Here is a 17,019-nt window from a genome sequence, read left to right as displayed (position 1 = left end):
CTTTTGCTGTCTAAATACTCATTTAGACAGAAAATTAGAAAGGGTTCTATTAGATCGGTTCTAACCTAGTCTTCCGGAAGAAAGTACTGTACAGTACTGCAGCAGGAGTACTGTAAGGTAAAAAAAGAGCATCTTCCCTGCATGTTGTCTCAACATTGCATTATTCTTAAAGATGTTTGCTACTAATAAAGTTAGCCATTCTCCTTCTTGTTCTAGAGGAACACGGTATCCTTTACAGTCAAGATAATGTAATTGCTGAAAGTTTTAAGAACTACACTGGCTTCTTAATGCTTGTTCTAATTCGAAGTACTGCTTTTCTTCACACTTTCTGATCATTACTAGTTATGTATAAATTACTTGATATGCATTTTGACAAATGGGTTCCAAACTGCTATAAACTCTGCAACAACTCCACTGCAGTGATTAAGGATAAAAAAAAAAAAAAAAAAAAAAAATCAAGCTAACACTCCTTGCAGTCTGAAGAGTTAAAGGACAGACTCCAAATAGAAGCCACTCTTTCCTTTGGTCTAACAATGCCCATGACAAAAAGCCTTTAACTTTTATCTATCAGTTTTCCTCTGATGAACAGTTTAAATAGATGAAACTATTCAGCAATCCAGAAAGGTGAGCACTGTACAGCATCCACCAAGCAGGATAATATATACATAGTTGAATAAAGGACCAGTTTGAGGAGAGAGAGGAAAGTATGGGTTGGGATAATAACTGCTCAAGTAGTTATTTTTTAGAGCAATTCAACAAACAATAAAAGCCTTGAATAAATAGTTTCATAAGCTAATTTAAATAAAATGCAGTATCTAAACAGTTACCCACAGTCTGTAACAGTCCAAAGTAATATCGACACAATATTTTACAAAGACCATTTTCACTATCAGTGTTTTAATGTCACTATTCAACCTGTTCTGACAATGTTCTTTACATGGTGTTTTCAACAGTTGGTAATCAATGTATATATTCAATCCACATATATATATATAAATATATTTTTTCATTGAAATATTTTTTCTCAGCACAGTTAAAAGAGAGACTTAATTATATCCACGTTTCCTAAAGCAAAGGCATACAGACACTGTGGGTGGTTCTTGAAACCCTTCCCTCCCTCTTCTTGTGGTGGTCCCCAAGTATCTGGCAGCAGGAACAGCTCACATATATGGCTACAAATGCTGAGTCTGAAAATCGTATATACTGTGTGTTCCCACGGCACAAAGCTCAGTTACGGATGTCACCATAGACAAGCAATCACCACAATTACCATGAAGCTTCCAGTTGAGTGAAAAGTCATTGGAAAAAGAAAACCATAGAGGGAAAAAAAAAAAAAGATAACAGATGGAGAAAAACAGAAAGAGAAGCTCATACTGATTGTGTTGCACTGACAAAAAGATGCAGCTAATGTCACCGATGCATTAACTCACTAAAGAGGGGGGGGTGAAAAACAGTCTTGGAAAAATATCTAAATTTTTGAAAACAAGAGAGAAAATGGTTGAAAACAACTTGCTTCACCAATATCTATTATGTCTTTAAACATTACCTTTGCTATAAACATTACCTTTGCTACTACTATTTTTTTTCCTTTGTTCAGAAAAATTTAGTAAATCTAAACTTTGATAACACTGAATAAAGTCTGAAAATCCAGATGTGGAAAAGACTTTGCCATCATTTTCTAATACCCCTTTGATAATGTATTCTATTTTGTTACAACATTATTTTAACGCCTTGAGCAGAATAAATATAAACTGTAGATCAAGACAAAACAAGTTTACAAGAACAAAAATTGGAAGGTATCAAAAAAGGTCCAAAGAGGATGGTTTTTAATGTAATGAAATTCAGTCAGTCTTGACCACAAGCTATTTTTCTTTCATAAACTGTTTCATCAGATTTTCCTGTGGAAGGAGACTGTATTATCATCATTTTATAGATCACAAACTGAAGTCAAAGAGACATTATGGCCAGAAGTATTCATTTTTTGGAGGGTGGGAAAGAAGAATAGTAATGAGAGGCCTAGAACTTGACTTCAGACAGTGCCTGGTGTTTGCGCACTCAAAGCCTCAGAGCTCTTGCTGATTACAAGTACAAGCGAGCAAGCTGTTCAGCAGAACACTCACATTGATCACTGGATTTTTCTGGTGCTCCTTGCTATAAAATGGGTGGTTTTGTTACACTCAGCTTGCCTAGTATCACATTTGAATGAACTCCCTAGGGGAGAAAGAACTGAATTCAATTCCCAAAGGCAGTATTCAGCTGCCTAAATTATAATACTTCCTGAAGTACCTTAATTCCCCATCCATCATTTCAACAATCAGGACAATGATTTTTCACTACACAGCCCTGACACTAAAATATGCCGAGCCTGGGCAGGAAGACAAAAGTCTCACAGAAAACAAAGGGAGATGAGAGATGGAGAGCGATTATAAGCTGTATAATGATCAGTGTGCATATGTACGGAAATTAAGATTGTACAGGCGGTCTACAACTCTGACGCTTCCTAAATCTCAAGTATTCAACTTCAAATGGATACAGCTATTTTAGAAGAAAAACATTTATGCAAAAAATGCTTGCTAATTAAATTCTCACATGCCCATAAAATGAATAGAAACACTCAGCTCTACAATCTCCTCTGCATTTTGAACTGATAGAGCATCTACTGACAGAGGAAGCTTGTTAAACTCTCAGTGAACCAGCATCAGAGAGAAAATGAGTTGACTGAGTGGGTTTCATTGAGACTTCAGCAGCACTGACATGAGGTCTCAGGAGTCTAGTCCACTCGCTGGGAAAGAAGGAAGTATGTCCTTGTTATGACTGCTAACATTTCTACAGGCAAAACTCAAAAGTGGCACTATGCAGTCTGGTGAGTTAGTGTTGGGGTTTTTTTTAATAGCTCAAAGGTGTAGTAGAGCATGAACACTTAATACGGGGCACATTACATTTGAATAGGGAATGGGATGAGTGGATAAAGCCAAGCAAGAGAATAATCAAAGTTCCCTTATTGGCTAAGTTGAATCATCAGTGAACAAAGTATGATGAATTGAAGCAGTCAAGCCTAAACCACTGCTGCACTTCACACCTCTTAAGTACACTAACCTTACCTGTGCATGTTCTTCAGCAGTAAGAATCACTGCTGTCATGGGCATCCATCTTTTCAGGTCATTTTCCCTAAGTCTGATCCTTTCTCTATCATCTCTCCATTTTGTCCTAGTTCTGCTTCCTCCTGATCTCTCTCCTAGGTCTTTTTTCTTTCCATATTGCCATGCTTAATTTTCTACTTTGTATTCCTGTCTGGGGTACGGTCTACTTGTACAGCAAACCCTGAACAAGTTTCCCCCAGTCCCTTATATGACTATCTCCAGATCCACCTGACCATGTATCCACTTGCATCTTCTTCTGCCAGTGCAAACTGCCCTTCTTTTCAACTTTTGATTCAATTTGTTTCTCCAAATGGGTCTCCAGACCATCCAAATCACTTCGCCAGCAAGATGTCCGCTCCCATTCTTTCATGGATGCCTTGCACAATCTCAGTGTATGATCCACATGCAATATGCTTCTTTTTCTCCCTCATCCTTTTAGTATCTCCTATCCCACTTACTCTGTCCAGGTGTTCAGTTATGTCAGTTTTTGGCTTTTGCCCTAATCTCTTTCATCCTGCCTCATTGTTTATAGTCGCTTTCCCCATCACATTTAATGACTCCCAGATCTGTCATTTTCTTCCAAATTACTTGATCAGTCAGTCTGCCTCCACCTCCACTGGCTCTATGTATCAGTATACCTCCATATCTCCTCAAGAGTTCACATTATTTTCTGCATTTAGCTCAGACGGCTTTCCTTCTGTTATCTACCAGAAGACAAGGAGAACACTCAGAATATAAGAACAATTGAACAACGCAACAATACAAAGCTGTGTTACAGGAGAAATTCTGCTTAATCCTAGATAGCTTACACCCATGTGAGGGATCAAATTTATTAAACTCTAAGTCTGAGCAAGTTACTCAATAGAATCTTAGGGATCAAAACGAGGCCAAATTTCGGCAGATTTATACAGGAACAGAGAAGTATATTCCAATAAAAGGAAACCCTTCTGCCAAATTTCAAATCGCTCCTCCTAAGTGTAAGAATAGTACCTATTTTAGTTTCTTCCAAGTAATCAGCATTTTTTGCCCCCATTGAGAAAACAGTATAGGGGTTTTTTTTAGCCTTTAACAAAAATGAACCAAGCAATTAGCGTAGCACATTTCTATTCTGCTATTAAAGGTTGGTGCCTATGTCAAGATCTGAAAAGAACACCTAATAACCAGAAGCATCAAGTCACTAGTACTCAGATAAAATTACATTGCATTCATGTTTTTGATAAAGGCAGTAACTAGCACATTCCTCATCTGCAGCTTTAGCAAATCTACATAAAAATTATCATCCATTATATCCTGGAATAACTTTTGCATAAATGCTTTTTGAGTTTCTTTCATATAATTTGTGCTCAACTGCCTTCCAAGTCAAAATGCACCATTGCTCTTAACCCCCCCCCCCCCCTTTTTTTTTTAAATTCACTTTGTACCTTTTCACTAGTGTCTGTAGGATCCTCACACTTAAGCATTTAAAAATGGTTAAACTTGCTTGTGCTAACATTCAAGTATCCATTTGTACCTTGCTTTATCTTTTGGACAGTTACTTGAAAGCATTACCTAAAATTACTCTCTAAAGTTTATAGTAGCTTTAGGAAAAACGGACACATGGCTAGCAACATTCCATATTTTTCTTACCTTTTTTTGTTTTTGGAAATTGTTTCCATGTGTTAACAAGTATTAAAGCGGGGTAAAAAAATTACTTTGAGATTTCAGTTGATTTCTAAGATCACCATACTTAAAGAAATCCATGACAACTGTTTGATTTTGAATTACACAACTACTGTGTACAACAACATCTTATAGATTTTTACGCTGATTTCAAATTTAGTGCTTTACGGTCAAAAGGTGCCGATACTACATCAGTAAATTCTGTGCCAAAATCTCCTCTAGAATATCAGACATTTCTTGAAACAAATTGCGATTTATTGACTGAAAAAAAAGTTACCCAGTTACAGGAACTGGTAAGACGACAGGAAGAATAAGATGAAAAATGTTTCACATTAAATAATTTTGATCTTAATTTGCAGAGTTCCAATAGTTGTAACCTTTGAGGCTAAAGTAACATCCAGAAACACTTATTTTTCTGAATAAATGCTGATCAACGAATGCTACTGTATGAAATGACGTAATGCTACATGAACTAATTGGTGTCTTGTCACACAATACTACTTAGTAACCACACAGAAACTACTACATACTTATAAAAATCACTTTCTTGTACATTTTTGAAGGTTAGGCTTCAACAGGGAAAAAAAAGTATTCTGAAAACATCTTCAATTTCTATCAATTTTGGAGTTTTACACATGAAAAGTTTACGCAATATAAAATTAAAAGTAACTTAAAATAAAACTTCTGTTGACATTGCCATCATGCCGTTACTAATAGAAACATTCACATTAATTTTCTGCATTTTTAAAAAATATTCTTAAAGCAAAGGAGTACACAAATTTTTAAATAAAACTTCCAGAGACTAATTTTTCATGAGTGCCTAAGGACTCAATCTTATCCTTTCCAAACACTGCAGGTAATGTATAATGGGCACACTAAAGGGCCAGGAAGGAGTGAAATCAAACTGTGGTACTGAGACATAGTTCTACCTCCAAAATCCCCATATTAAAAAAAAAAAACGACCCACCCTAACAATAAATCAACAGAAAAAATTATCTTATTGGACAAAAGTTATTTCTACAGTACCTTCAGAGGCGATAGCACTAGGACACACATCTTTTAGCAGATCTCCCAAAGTATGCAACTGTCCTCCTGAAGCAATTGGTCGAAATAGCTTCTGTATAAAAGGTCTCTCTGTTGTCGCCTGTTTTAATAACAAAATTAGCAAAACCAACAATTTAAAGACCATGCAAATATGTAGTATTACTATTTGAGACAGGCAGAAGACAGGACAGAACAAGAGGTTGCAGCAGAAGAAATATCTGGCATTTCCATTTCTTTTTTTTCCCTTGCATTCCATTCATATCATGAAATGCAGGGGAATTTGTTTTTTAACAATTGAAAGTAAGTTGAAACTCCAGAAAACTGTGAAGATAATTTATAAACAGTGTTGTGGATGTAAGTGTTAAATTCTTTTTTTTTTTTTTTTTTTATTTTAAAAAACCCCCTTCTGTTATGGGAATAGGATCCGTTTGAACAAAACATTTCAATATATTCTTAATTTAATTAAAACAAGCAGCGAACACAAACTTAGAAGCTCAGCGTAGGCCTACGTTTTGCCAAGTCAAAGCAACACTGTAACAAATATCCAATACCTTCTACAATAGTCTATCTTCCTCCTTTTAGAAACACATTAAGCACTTTCAATGGCAAACAAGTACCCTTATAGCTCAAGCCAGGTGAATTTTTTCCAGTAGATTTTATGTTGAAAAATTCAAACTATTTCAGCCACAAGAAACAGTACAATTTAAAACAAACAAACAAACAAAAAGCTGTTGTGCTTTGACAGACAACCTAGAGTCTTCTGCCTACTTAAGGAATTAGTCAGCTGTAAAGAACATATATGCCTCAAGTCTGCTACAGATATGCACAGGAATTCAGAATGACTTCAACTATGGGTCCTATGATGATGTGCAAGATCTAACAATTTCTTTTGGAGATAAAAAGAAAGCAAATCAATTGGCAGTAACTACTGCCAGTCACTGTCCACAACATAGGCAATAAAACTCCCAAAGCTGCAGAAGAAGCAAAGTAGTTTATGGGATCTACAGATGCACTTATTTAAGAACTGTGGTTATGTTAAGGTAATCCCCTTCTTTTGAGTATCTGTATAAGCAACCCCAAGGTCAGCAAGCATCTGATATTGAAAGGACAGGAGAAGTTTTCTTCCTGACAACCTGACCTCTCCTCCCAAACTGGGCACTTGAGCCAGAAAACAGAAGTTAAAAACATCATTCAACCAACATAAAAATTTTAATCAAGCTCTAAATTGTTACTGACAAATTTCTGCTAGCAGCTAACTCCAGAAAGCAGCTGATGTGGCCTGCATTATGGGTGACTGCGCTCCAGTAAATTACACTTTCATCACATACTATCTTAACTAGAAAAAGCAATCCAAGCCACTGCCCCTTCCAAATTTAGTTTCCTACCACTCGGAAAGTGGTTCCTGTCCTACTACAGTAACTAGAAAATAGAAACAAAACAACACAACTCAACATCAAGAAGTATTTTATCTCCTGGCAGAGGTTTTCAGGGAAAAAAAAAAAAGCCAAGTATAGTAAAAAAAATTTGAACGTTAAAAATTAATTTTGAAAGGAAGTTACAATGTGGTCTCTGTCACCTACCTACATGAAAAGCCACAGGCAGTAGATTAACCATGAAAACTTAATTGCCATTCACCTCTCAAAGAGCAGGGCAAGGAGTCTTCTCATAAGAGTGGTACACTACCTCAAAGTAATTCCAGGGCAGTACAGTGCAGAACTGTTGACACACAGCTACTTGTTACTTCTTGCCAACAGTGTCCAAAAATGGAAAAATAGTCTTCTTCCAGTTTTTCTTATGAAGACTGATCAGAAGGAGCTGACTAGCTGCTGTAGTCAATTCTCTATGGCCTCAGGGTAGCAGAAATGTGGATACAAACAGTGCTAATGAAATGTCTGAACATTTGAAAAATGATGGGAAGCACACAGCCAGCAGGATCCACTTCAGACAGATCTACACTTGAGAAGTGAACTCTGGCACGTTATATTGAAGAAGTGTACCTCCAAACCATTTAAAAAAAAAAAAAAAAAGAGATAAAAAACCTAAAGCATTGTTACAGCCAAAACAATTTTCTATTGAGTTTATTCTAAAAAAAAAAAAATTAAAAAAAAAATCAATTATTCACAGAAGTCTAATCACAGCTTCCAAGTGCCCACCATCTGAACTAGTGGAAGTACAAATAAACACCAGAAGAAGGATGCAGGCAAAGGTGGTTATCATCAATAAATTTTTAAGATAAGAATTTCCCAAGTGCATACTGCAGTTTCTCATTATTTATTAATAAATTGCAATGATTTTTTTTAACTAGTTACCATAATTTAATGCCAAGAGGGAAAAGCTAAAGATGTATTTTCTAAAAACTCCCACATAGCTGCTGACTGCTGCAAAGCAATATCCTCAGCTGCTATCATGAAACATTGCAGAAAATGAATTCAATTTTATATTTTAAGTGTTGAGCAATACAGATGTGGTAATGTAAATAAAAATCACTGGTCTCCATCAATGTTAAAACGACAAAAGTAACTGCATATTGTTTATACAAAGATTGTGGTTCACAAATATAATCCTACAAGCAGAGTATTATCCCAACATGCTTACACTTCTTCCCTCCCATGCAGCCGATGCTTTATGCATTAAAGGAGTCAAAAGTCCCATCCTACAATCTAGAACGTTTATAGAATAACTTTTCAAAGTATCTTAGACATATAGGAGCATAAATAATTTTGAAAAATCTTACCATCACCCCTTTTGAAGTGTAGTAGCTAGTAATAAGCCCAACTTGACTACAGCTTTCTACTCTAGTATTTACTACAACAACACATGAAGCAATGGCCAACATGAGTAATTGCTTACATAATGTTGTGTTATGTACAGTATTTGCTTAATCAATCATACGAAAGAGCACTCTCTGTAATCTAACCCACAACGACATCAGTGCAAAACTGTTAACTGACAATGATATTAAATAATCTACATCAGGCCTAAAGCATGTATGTGTACAGTATCCACCATTTTTTCCTACTAATATTATCATAGCTTCATCAGAATATAGCACTTAATTATTTTATTTTACAGTCGAGCCCCTGGGTAGCTGTGAGGTGTTCAAAAGGCACCAGATGCATTTACAGGATACAACAGGTGAGAGTCAATCAGTAATTGCTGATGACAGATCTACAAAGGGAATGCCTTCAAGTATATGAGCATATGAAGACAATCACCTGGCCCAAAATTTGCAACGCATTTTACACTGATCACGTCCACAATTTAGCATCAAATTTTTATGAAAGCAAATATTCAACTCTAACGTATTTCCTAGAAAGTTGGACTTATTTTTTGCAACTGAAATTTCTCATTCTTCTATACTACTACATAGCACCACAAATCTTGTGCTTTGCAGAACAAATGAAGACTTTACTCTTTAAAAAGAAAGTTTAAACAATAATGGTGATAGGAAATTGACAGTGAAAGCAAAATTACACTACAGTGAGAAAAAATAGATTAAAATTACCTATTCAGGTATACTGGCATTGAGAAGAGTTATAGGTAAGGGGAAATTTTAAGAGGCCCTTTAAGGCAACATAAAGCCTCACAGAATCAGAGACAAGCTATATAGTTACATACTGTGCTAGCAATCGTAACTCTTTCTTCCCTATCATCCTGAAAAAAAAAAAAAAAAAAAAAAGTAGTCAGCTTGCCTGGTCCTTTTCAGAATCAAAAGAACATCAAACACTGCATGAAATCCACAATTTAATTAGTCAGATATTTTATACAGGATGCATCTTAAAATGAAAAACATAACTCATGAACTGCTGGGTTTTAATCTGGAAAAATCACAGAGTTCCCAGTATTTCCATCTAGAGGAAGGGATTTGTATTTTCTGCCTAAATACTCTGCTCCTACTCTAACAGTATTCAAACAAATAAAAGTTACCATACATATTGAACCCACAAAGTAAAAAACCCACATGTGCATAAGCTGGCAGCCTAAAACTGTAAAACTTCAGACTTCCCTACATACTCCATCATATTTTCAGTAACTTGTCAAGTTCATAGTCTCTGCTGTTTTGTAATGAATCACTTCACACTAAAAAAACCCTCTCATAACTTAAATTTATTATTTTATTTAAACTGATTTAAACTCAACCAAGAAGCTTTAAAAGTAATAATAAGAATTTGCATAATAAATTAAGTAATTTTATATAAAAAGAAAAGTACAGGAAAATTAACTACTCCCTAAAAATAAAAATAATTATATAAATTTTATTAAATATTTACTCAAAAGTACGTTTTTCCGTATATTTCCTAAGATGTCTTCTACTTTGTAGAAATGTTTTCAATTAAAAATCTCAATGCACAATGAAAAAGTGACTAATTGAAAAGATGACGAATTGCTGTAGTCACAGAACCATCACAATGCCATGTCTGTCTGAAAGCAAGATACTGCAGAGCCCCATCTGAAATACTACTCTTTCACTGGTGCTGAAACGCAGTTTTTCTGCTGGTATTTCTGGGTGTGTATCTTCAGCTTCGTTTTGCTTAATATTAGACCAGAATCACTGAGCACTTCATTGTAGAAAGGCACAAGCAATCTTTCTGCGGTTTGGGTTTTGGGGCAGTGGGTGGGTTGGTTTTTGGGGGAGGGTTTTTTGTTTTTTTCTGTTGTTTCCTTGTTTAAGAAAAGACTGCACTCACTGGAAGCTAGACAGGCAGGTTATCAGACTGAAAGATTACATGGAAGTGGCAGCTAAGACTGCAAGTCACCAATAAACACAGGTAAGAAAGAATTTGTGTCAGAATGGGAAAGAACTATTTCTGGGTGTGTAGAAAAAGCAAGTTCTGAGGACCTAGCCTAAGGTAGCCCTCCTAAACTTGCCCTACCTCCTGTCCCAAGTTTTATGATTTCAATAATGTTATCTACAGTTGCTTCAACTGCTGTGTATTTTGACTTTCATTCAGAAACTGGTCACATATTAAGATGGGTTACTTGGCTCTTAAGCTCATTTCATATATCCTGACACCTGCAGAATAAAGGCCCATAGAAACATTTGACTGGCTTCCAGAAAAAATCACCAATGAATAAAAAATAACACATTGGAGAGAGCTTTTACATATGTAAACAGCTAACATTAGACGGCCAAAACAAGCCAGCAAGGCAGTCTATGCAACAAATAGCACCAGCAATCTATGAAGGAGAAGAACATTTGAATAGCAGGGCAAACATTGACTACCATCAGCTAGAAAACAAACAGGTGACTATAAAGTAAAGAAATCTAAGAGCAGATTTAGTCCAACTCACATTGATTATTCTGCATTATTGGGATGCCTGCAGGCTACATAAGCTGGTGATCACAGCAGATAATAAATAAAATGCTTTATAAGTAAAATTGTGTGTACGTAGACCTCTAATTCTTCCCCCACCATTCAGTGCTGCTGTTTTAGGCTTCCTATCTCCAATCATGCTCTTTCTTAAACAAAAGCAAAAGTAAAAACCAACCATTTGCTTTTGCAATGGCCAGTGTAACTCAAATAGATTAAGTCAATTTTATAAGTTAAATTAAATGCTGCAAAATCTGTATAAATAACTGGCCGATACCTATAGCAGTCCTTTTTTCACTTTGCTGCATATTTCTTGTTCATACAACCTATTTAATATTTTAAAGTATTAATTTATGTTCCACCTATCAAGACATCTTAAGCTTATGCTAGGATGACAGAAGAATCTGCTGTGATACTCTCATCCTAATTAACTCCACAACAAAGTAAAGCTAAATATATCAATTTTGTTTAACTGATACTGGTAAGTTACTCCTATTTCATAATTCAATTAATAAAAGCTTACAAAAAGAGCTAGGCAAGCATATCTTGAAGCTAGGCACACACTTGTGATGTTGAACTTCAAATTCTCCCTTTCACCTACATTTGTAATCTCAAATTAAAAACCAGAGAAGACACTGCATTACTTAAATTGATTTGTTCTCCTATGGTCCGATCCAATTTTTAACTTGTGTTTTTAATCTTAAAATATTTCCCTATTCACAATCACTGCTATTTCCCAGCATACCTTCCAGTTTATGCTTCTAAGTAAATAGGTTCTGCAAGATTTGTGCGTCAGCTGGAGTCTCAGTATTTTACTTCAAAAAATATTTCAAAAAATTATTATACTCACTTCTTCATCAACTATTTTATAAGCAATCACTTTGTGCTTCAGTCAGGATAACCTTGAAACAGTATTTTCAAAGCGTGCTAAGAAATAATACACTTGTACACTCTAAGGCTAGAGATTCAACTTACAGCGTAACTTGAAATCCATTATTTAAATTCCCAAACACAACGTCAAGGTAACTTCATTTCATTACTGAATTGTAGTATAGTACAGCTATGCACAAACACTACAATCCAGTAAGGTAGCCACAAACCTACAGATTTAATTTTTTAAATTATGTAAAATAATCCGTGTTTGTTACTTACAAACTTAAATTGTGTCCACTTCCCCAAAAATTCAATAAAAGGTAATTTATTCATTTGAACACAAATGAAGGAAGCCTTTTCTTGACAAGCTGCCATTACTCAAAGAGCAGTTTGAAAAGCAGAAGGAAAAAAACCACATTACTCTCTGATACAAGACAAATTTAATGCAAAAAACCTGTTTGATTCTTACATCTTTATCAGACATTTGGAAAAAAAAAAGGAAATGATGTTTCTTTCCACTTCACATCTTGTATGATCGCAAACAAGACTCAAAAATGGTTACTATGTCAGATATAACTACACTACCTATGATCCAAAGACAACACTTTGAGATTTTTAAAAGCCAATGTGAGACACAGAAATCTTACATCCCAAACCCCACCTATTAAAGCAACTCAAAGCAAGTTACCTGCTAGAAGCAAAATGCAAGACCATTTAAATAAAAATTCTGATACAAATAGATCACTAAAACAGAGGGAGACTTCCCATGGACTCTGAAATTATTATCACAAAGATTTCCAAAGAAGGAAAATCATTTTAGTCACCATGTATCTTTGTTAAATTATATACAGTTTAACATTGTGTTTTACCACAATGGATGTGATAAAGCCCAACATGAAACAAATACATTACATTCAGTGTCCTCAGACAACTGGAATTACAATACGAGAAAACACAATGTTAATATATTGACCAACTGAAACCACCAACAACAACGAAATCTAATGTGAGAATGCTAGTTCAATAAATGCCTCTAAATATCCCTGGATCACTTTTTCTTATTAGTCCAGTATTTTTTCTGTGCTGCAATGAACATTGATCACTGTCCTTAAAATCACTGTATTATTCGTCACAGACTTGCTCCAAGCTGTAGTTATAAAATTCAATTTATAGGTCTTGTGGTAACAGCAAAACTGACTTCTAGAAAAACAGAAAATTAAACTGCTCAGAATATTCATATTGTTTTATTAAATCTTAAGAAGTTATCTGAATTTCTGCAGTAAAAAGTATTAATTACCACCCTCTATTTCCTTAAGTGATTATTTTACTTCAAGATATCAAATTCAATGCTAGCAGTCCACAGACTGGGGGTGGGGTGGGAAGGACAGAATCTGTAATTCTGTTATTAAACTATTTTAACTGACTTTTACCTCTCTTCCCTCCAAAGATTCTGTAGGAGCTCTTAAGCTGCCAGAATACAAGGAGTTTCAAGAACAGCTGTTTTCTCACTTTCAATGCCCACAGGTTCACAATGAAACAATTCCAGTGTGAAAACAAACACAGACTTCCAGAGAAAGATGGGCTCAAGTTTATACCTCTCTTTTTGGCTTAGTTTGTGAGAAGGACGCAAGGTAACTACTTTGTAACTGCTCCAACGCCCAAGACACTGCAACCCTCTCGACTAAGGCTTTAAGGGTCTGTTTGCAAATCACGGCTTTCTGATAACAATAGACACACAAAGAGAAGGAATTTCAAATGCTGATAATATTTACTCTACTAGAATACTGAAACAAGGTATTTCTATCAGCTTGTCCCACTTAGCAAAAAAAAAAAAAAAAACAAAAAAAACCAACAAACCAGCTTATTTCTACACGAAGCCTAATTTACAGCCGCAGTGCAAGGTTGTCTCTGCCACTCTAGAGCACAGCTTTTCACACTAAGTGGAACTTTCCAGTGACAAAATGAGAGGTTACATTCAGGAAACTCAATGCTCAACCAGGATCAAAATGAAACACATTAAAATACCTCTTTTTATTTTTATCTATTTATTTTTTAAAAAGGACATGGTCCCCTTATTTTAAATAATTTCCTTAGCAGCACTGGTTACACTGTTGCCAGCACATATAATTTATCCTTGCCAATTTCTTTGCCAGAAGGAACATACCATTCTCTTAGAAAGCGTATTAGTGTAGTTTGGACTAAAGAAACTCTCAGCAGTAGACCTCACAAACTGATTACTCAGATTTAACCTTTATTTTTATACCTTTACAGAGACTCAGCTAAAAATCAGTAACTGCTCTACTCAGCTAGCCTTCATTTGAAATATTAAAACAGTAGGTTGTAAGAGGCATCCACAGAGCCCCAGTAAAACAAACGAAATGAAATTTACAACTCTCTTCCTCTGCATTTCAAGCAACGTCCCCCCACAAGCAGTTACTGAATATATGAAAGACAACTGGCTAAAGTTAAACTCAAGAAGAAATACATACACAGACTGAAAGAAGCTTCAAAGAACTCATTCTTCCTCAATCATCTGTTAAAAACCTATAAATTTCATCTCTTTCGTAAGGCAGCAAGTTCACCCTTGACTTTCAGCTCAACAAGCTAAAGTACACACATACACACACAAAAGGAAATGATCTCTTGTTTTATCCATTTGAAATCTGTCACCTTTCAAATTTCATCAGTATTTTTTGAGCTCCTATTATGAGGCGCATAAAACACAACAACATGATTTGTCTTTATCCTGTAATCATTGCTCCTCTCCCCTCCTTCAAATCTTCCAAGCTATGAAGGGCTTCTCCCAAACACCCCATGGCTTTATTGTATACCTTTGATGATTTTTCTATTTTACTTACTCGCCAAGTTGTTAGGACTGAAAAAACATTCCAAGAAAATCAAAAGACTATTTCTAGTGTTTCTTTAATTAGTCTCCGCAAAGTCATCCAATAGATGCTCTAGTTACGATTTTGTGTGCTTTGATTAAAGTTGGCACTGCTTTTGTTAGCATTTGGGATTTTGAACTGCTTACTTGCAATGTCACATCACTGTTCAGAGAATCAAGTACATCACATTACAAAATAGAACTAATTACATTTTTTTAATAAAAGAACAAAGTAAAGGTTTTATATGTCCAATATGTAACTAAAAACTGTAAGATGAAAAGAAGTTGTATAAACATGCTCAACACACCTATCTAGAATTACCAGAAAAATTGACTCACTGACAGGATGTGATGTGGGTTGTAGGACTAGCTATAAAGTCAACATATAGAATAAATCAAATGACTTGTTTTTCCCATAATATATTTCAAATTGCTCTAATAAATTAAATATTTTCAGTGGCTGTAAAAATTACAATATATATCTGATTACAACCTACAGAAAAAAAAAGAGGCATCCTTTCACTTTTTCTTGAGTTTGTATTAGGATTTCTGCAGTTATGTGGTGAGAAGGAAACTTCTGTTCCCTCATGAAGTTAAAAGTCTTTCTGGTGATGAACAGGAACTTTATATTCCCTAATATTTTTAAGAGGCAGGCAAAAAAAAAAAAAAAAGAAACAGACTACACTTTATACATTCAATTCACACTAACAGCAGTCACATAAATAGTAGTGCAGAAGTATATAACTAGATTGAAGTTTAAGATAATTCTATGAATACCTGTACATACGCTTTAATATGGTCACAACAAATGTGCATTTGGATACATCTTTAAAATTTCTTACTCCTAAGATTTGAAATAACATGAAAGGATAAGATAGGAAAATAACATAAACTGTTAAAAGAATATTGCGTAACATGAAGGACATACAAACTTAGTGGATCATTTTTGTCCTATAGAAGAGTGTATCCAATTTACCTCAAACTGATTTTCTTACATTTGCATACTTTACATGATCAAGAAAATATAAACTTGTGGTCAAAATTATAACCTGTACACATATCAAGTAAAGTGAAAATTTTGTTATTCTTGAAAGCACTCTTAACAGTATTACACAAGCTGGAAATCCTTTAGGTTTTGAATATTAATGATCACTGTTTTAAAAGTAAGAACAATTACATGATGTGTGCCCCTGGTGGAAGCTTTAACATGTTATGGTCTGTTATGCGGCAAATGTTATGTCAAGAATTGATGCGAGTAATACTTAATGCCAGAATCAACTAGTATCCAAGTCAGGACTGTAGTCAAATTAAAGCTACAACTAGAATTACAAACACAACTGAAATAAGGTTAAAATTTTATGTAGTAGGGCTTATTACAGTTATGTCTACACAATAATACTGAACAATTTTTGGTCAGGAATGGTTAAGGACTATTCTCCTAATCACGTGTGGGCAACAACTCATGTCTGCCTTGAAGCCTTTCATTGAACAGAGCACACTGTAAGAAGCAACTGCAGTTCTATCCTAACTTCCTACACAATTAACAATAATTTAGCATTATTACAAACTTACAGAGAAATATGGCAACTATTTCTGTTAATTCTCCCACACCTGTTGTTGAGGGCCATTACTTGCTCATCTTTAAAAAGATTAAAGAACCATTTAAAATACCACCCTTTTCCATATTATTTCAACTGGCAACGTGCTTCCTTACAATCTTTTAGAAAAAGCTTTATGTAATAGCAACAAAACGACTTCTTACAACATGTAAAACATTTGAAAGTTAAAGTCCTAGCACATGTTCTACTAATCTGAAAAAGATATGCTTAGTTAGAACACACCCTTTACCAAATTCAAGTGATTAAAAATTTAATGGGTTGGCTTAATTGTAACAATTCAAAATAGAACATTGCTTCACTTTCTACAACTGTTTCTAAAGATGCATCATGCTGTCCACATTCATTTTGTGTCTGTGTCAAACATGGTCACATCATATTACATAGGGGCATAAAGGAAAAAATAGGCAAAAACTTCTCTCGGATCCTTCTAGAAATCCTAGATTTTAGCTTTGTAGCATCAGGTAAGAGCCTCTCACAGAATTCCTAAG

General features: G+C 34.9%; 1 protein-coding gene across 3 annotated transcripts in view; it reads right to left on the bottom strand.

Moving 5' to 3' along the window:
• ATG5 (autophagy related 5) overlaps positions 1–17,019 on the bottom strand; it is an 84,722-nt gene that overhangs the window by 21,275 nt on the left and 46,428 nt on the right. For all 3 annotated transcript variants that reach the window (XM_030000668.1, XM_030000657.2, XM_030000688.2), the window contains one exon: positions 5,826–5,943. In XM_030000668.1, the coding sequence (XP_029856528.1) occupies positions 5,826–5,943 (118 nt within the window). The remainder of the gene's footprint in view (positions 1–5,825; positions 5,944–17,019) is intronic.

Source organism: Aquila chrysaetos, chromosome 2, assembly GCF_900496995.4.
Source record: "Aquila chrysaetos chrysaetos chromosome 2, bAquChr1.4, whole genome shotgun sequence".
NCBI lineage: Eukaryota > Metazoa > Chordata > Aves > Accipitriformes > Accipitridae > Aquila > Aquila chrysaetos.
The sequence above is the reverse complement of the archived record's forward strand: the minus strand, read 5'-3'. Positions and strand labels throughout refer to the sequence as shown.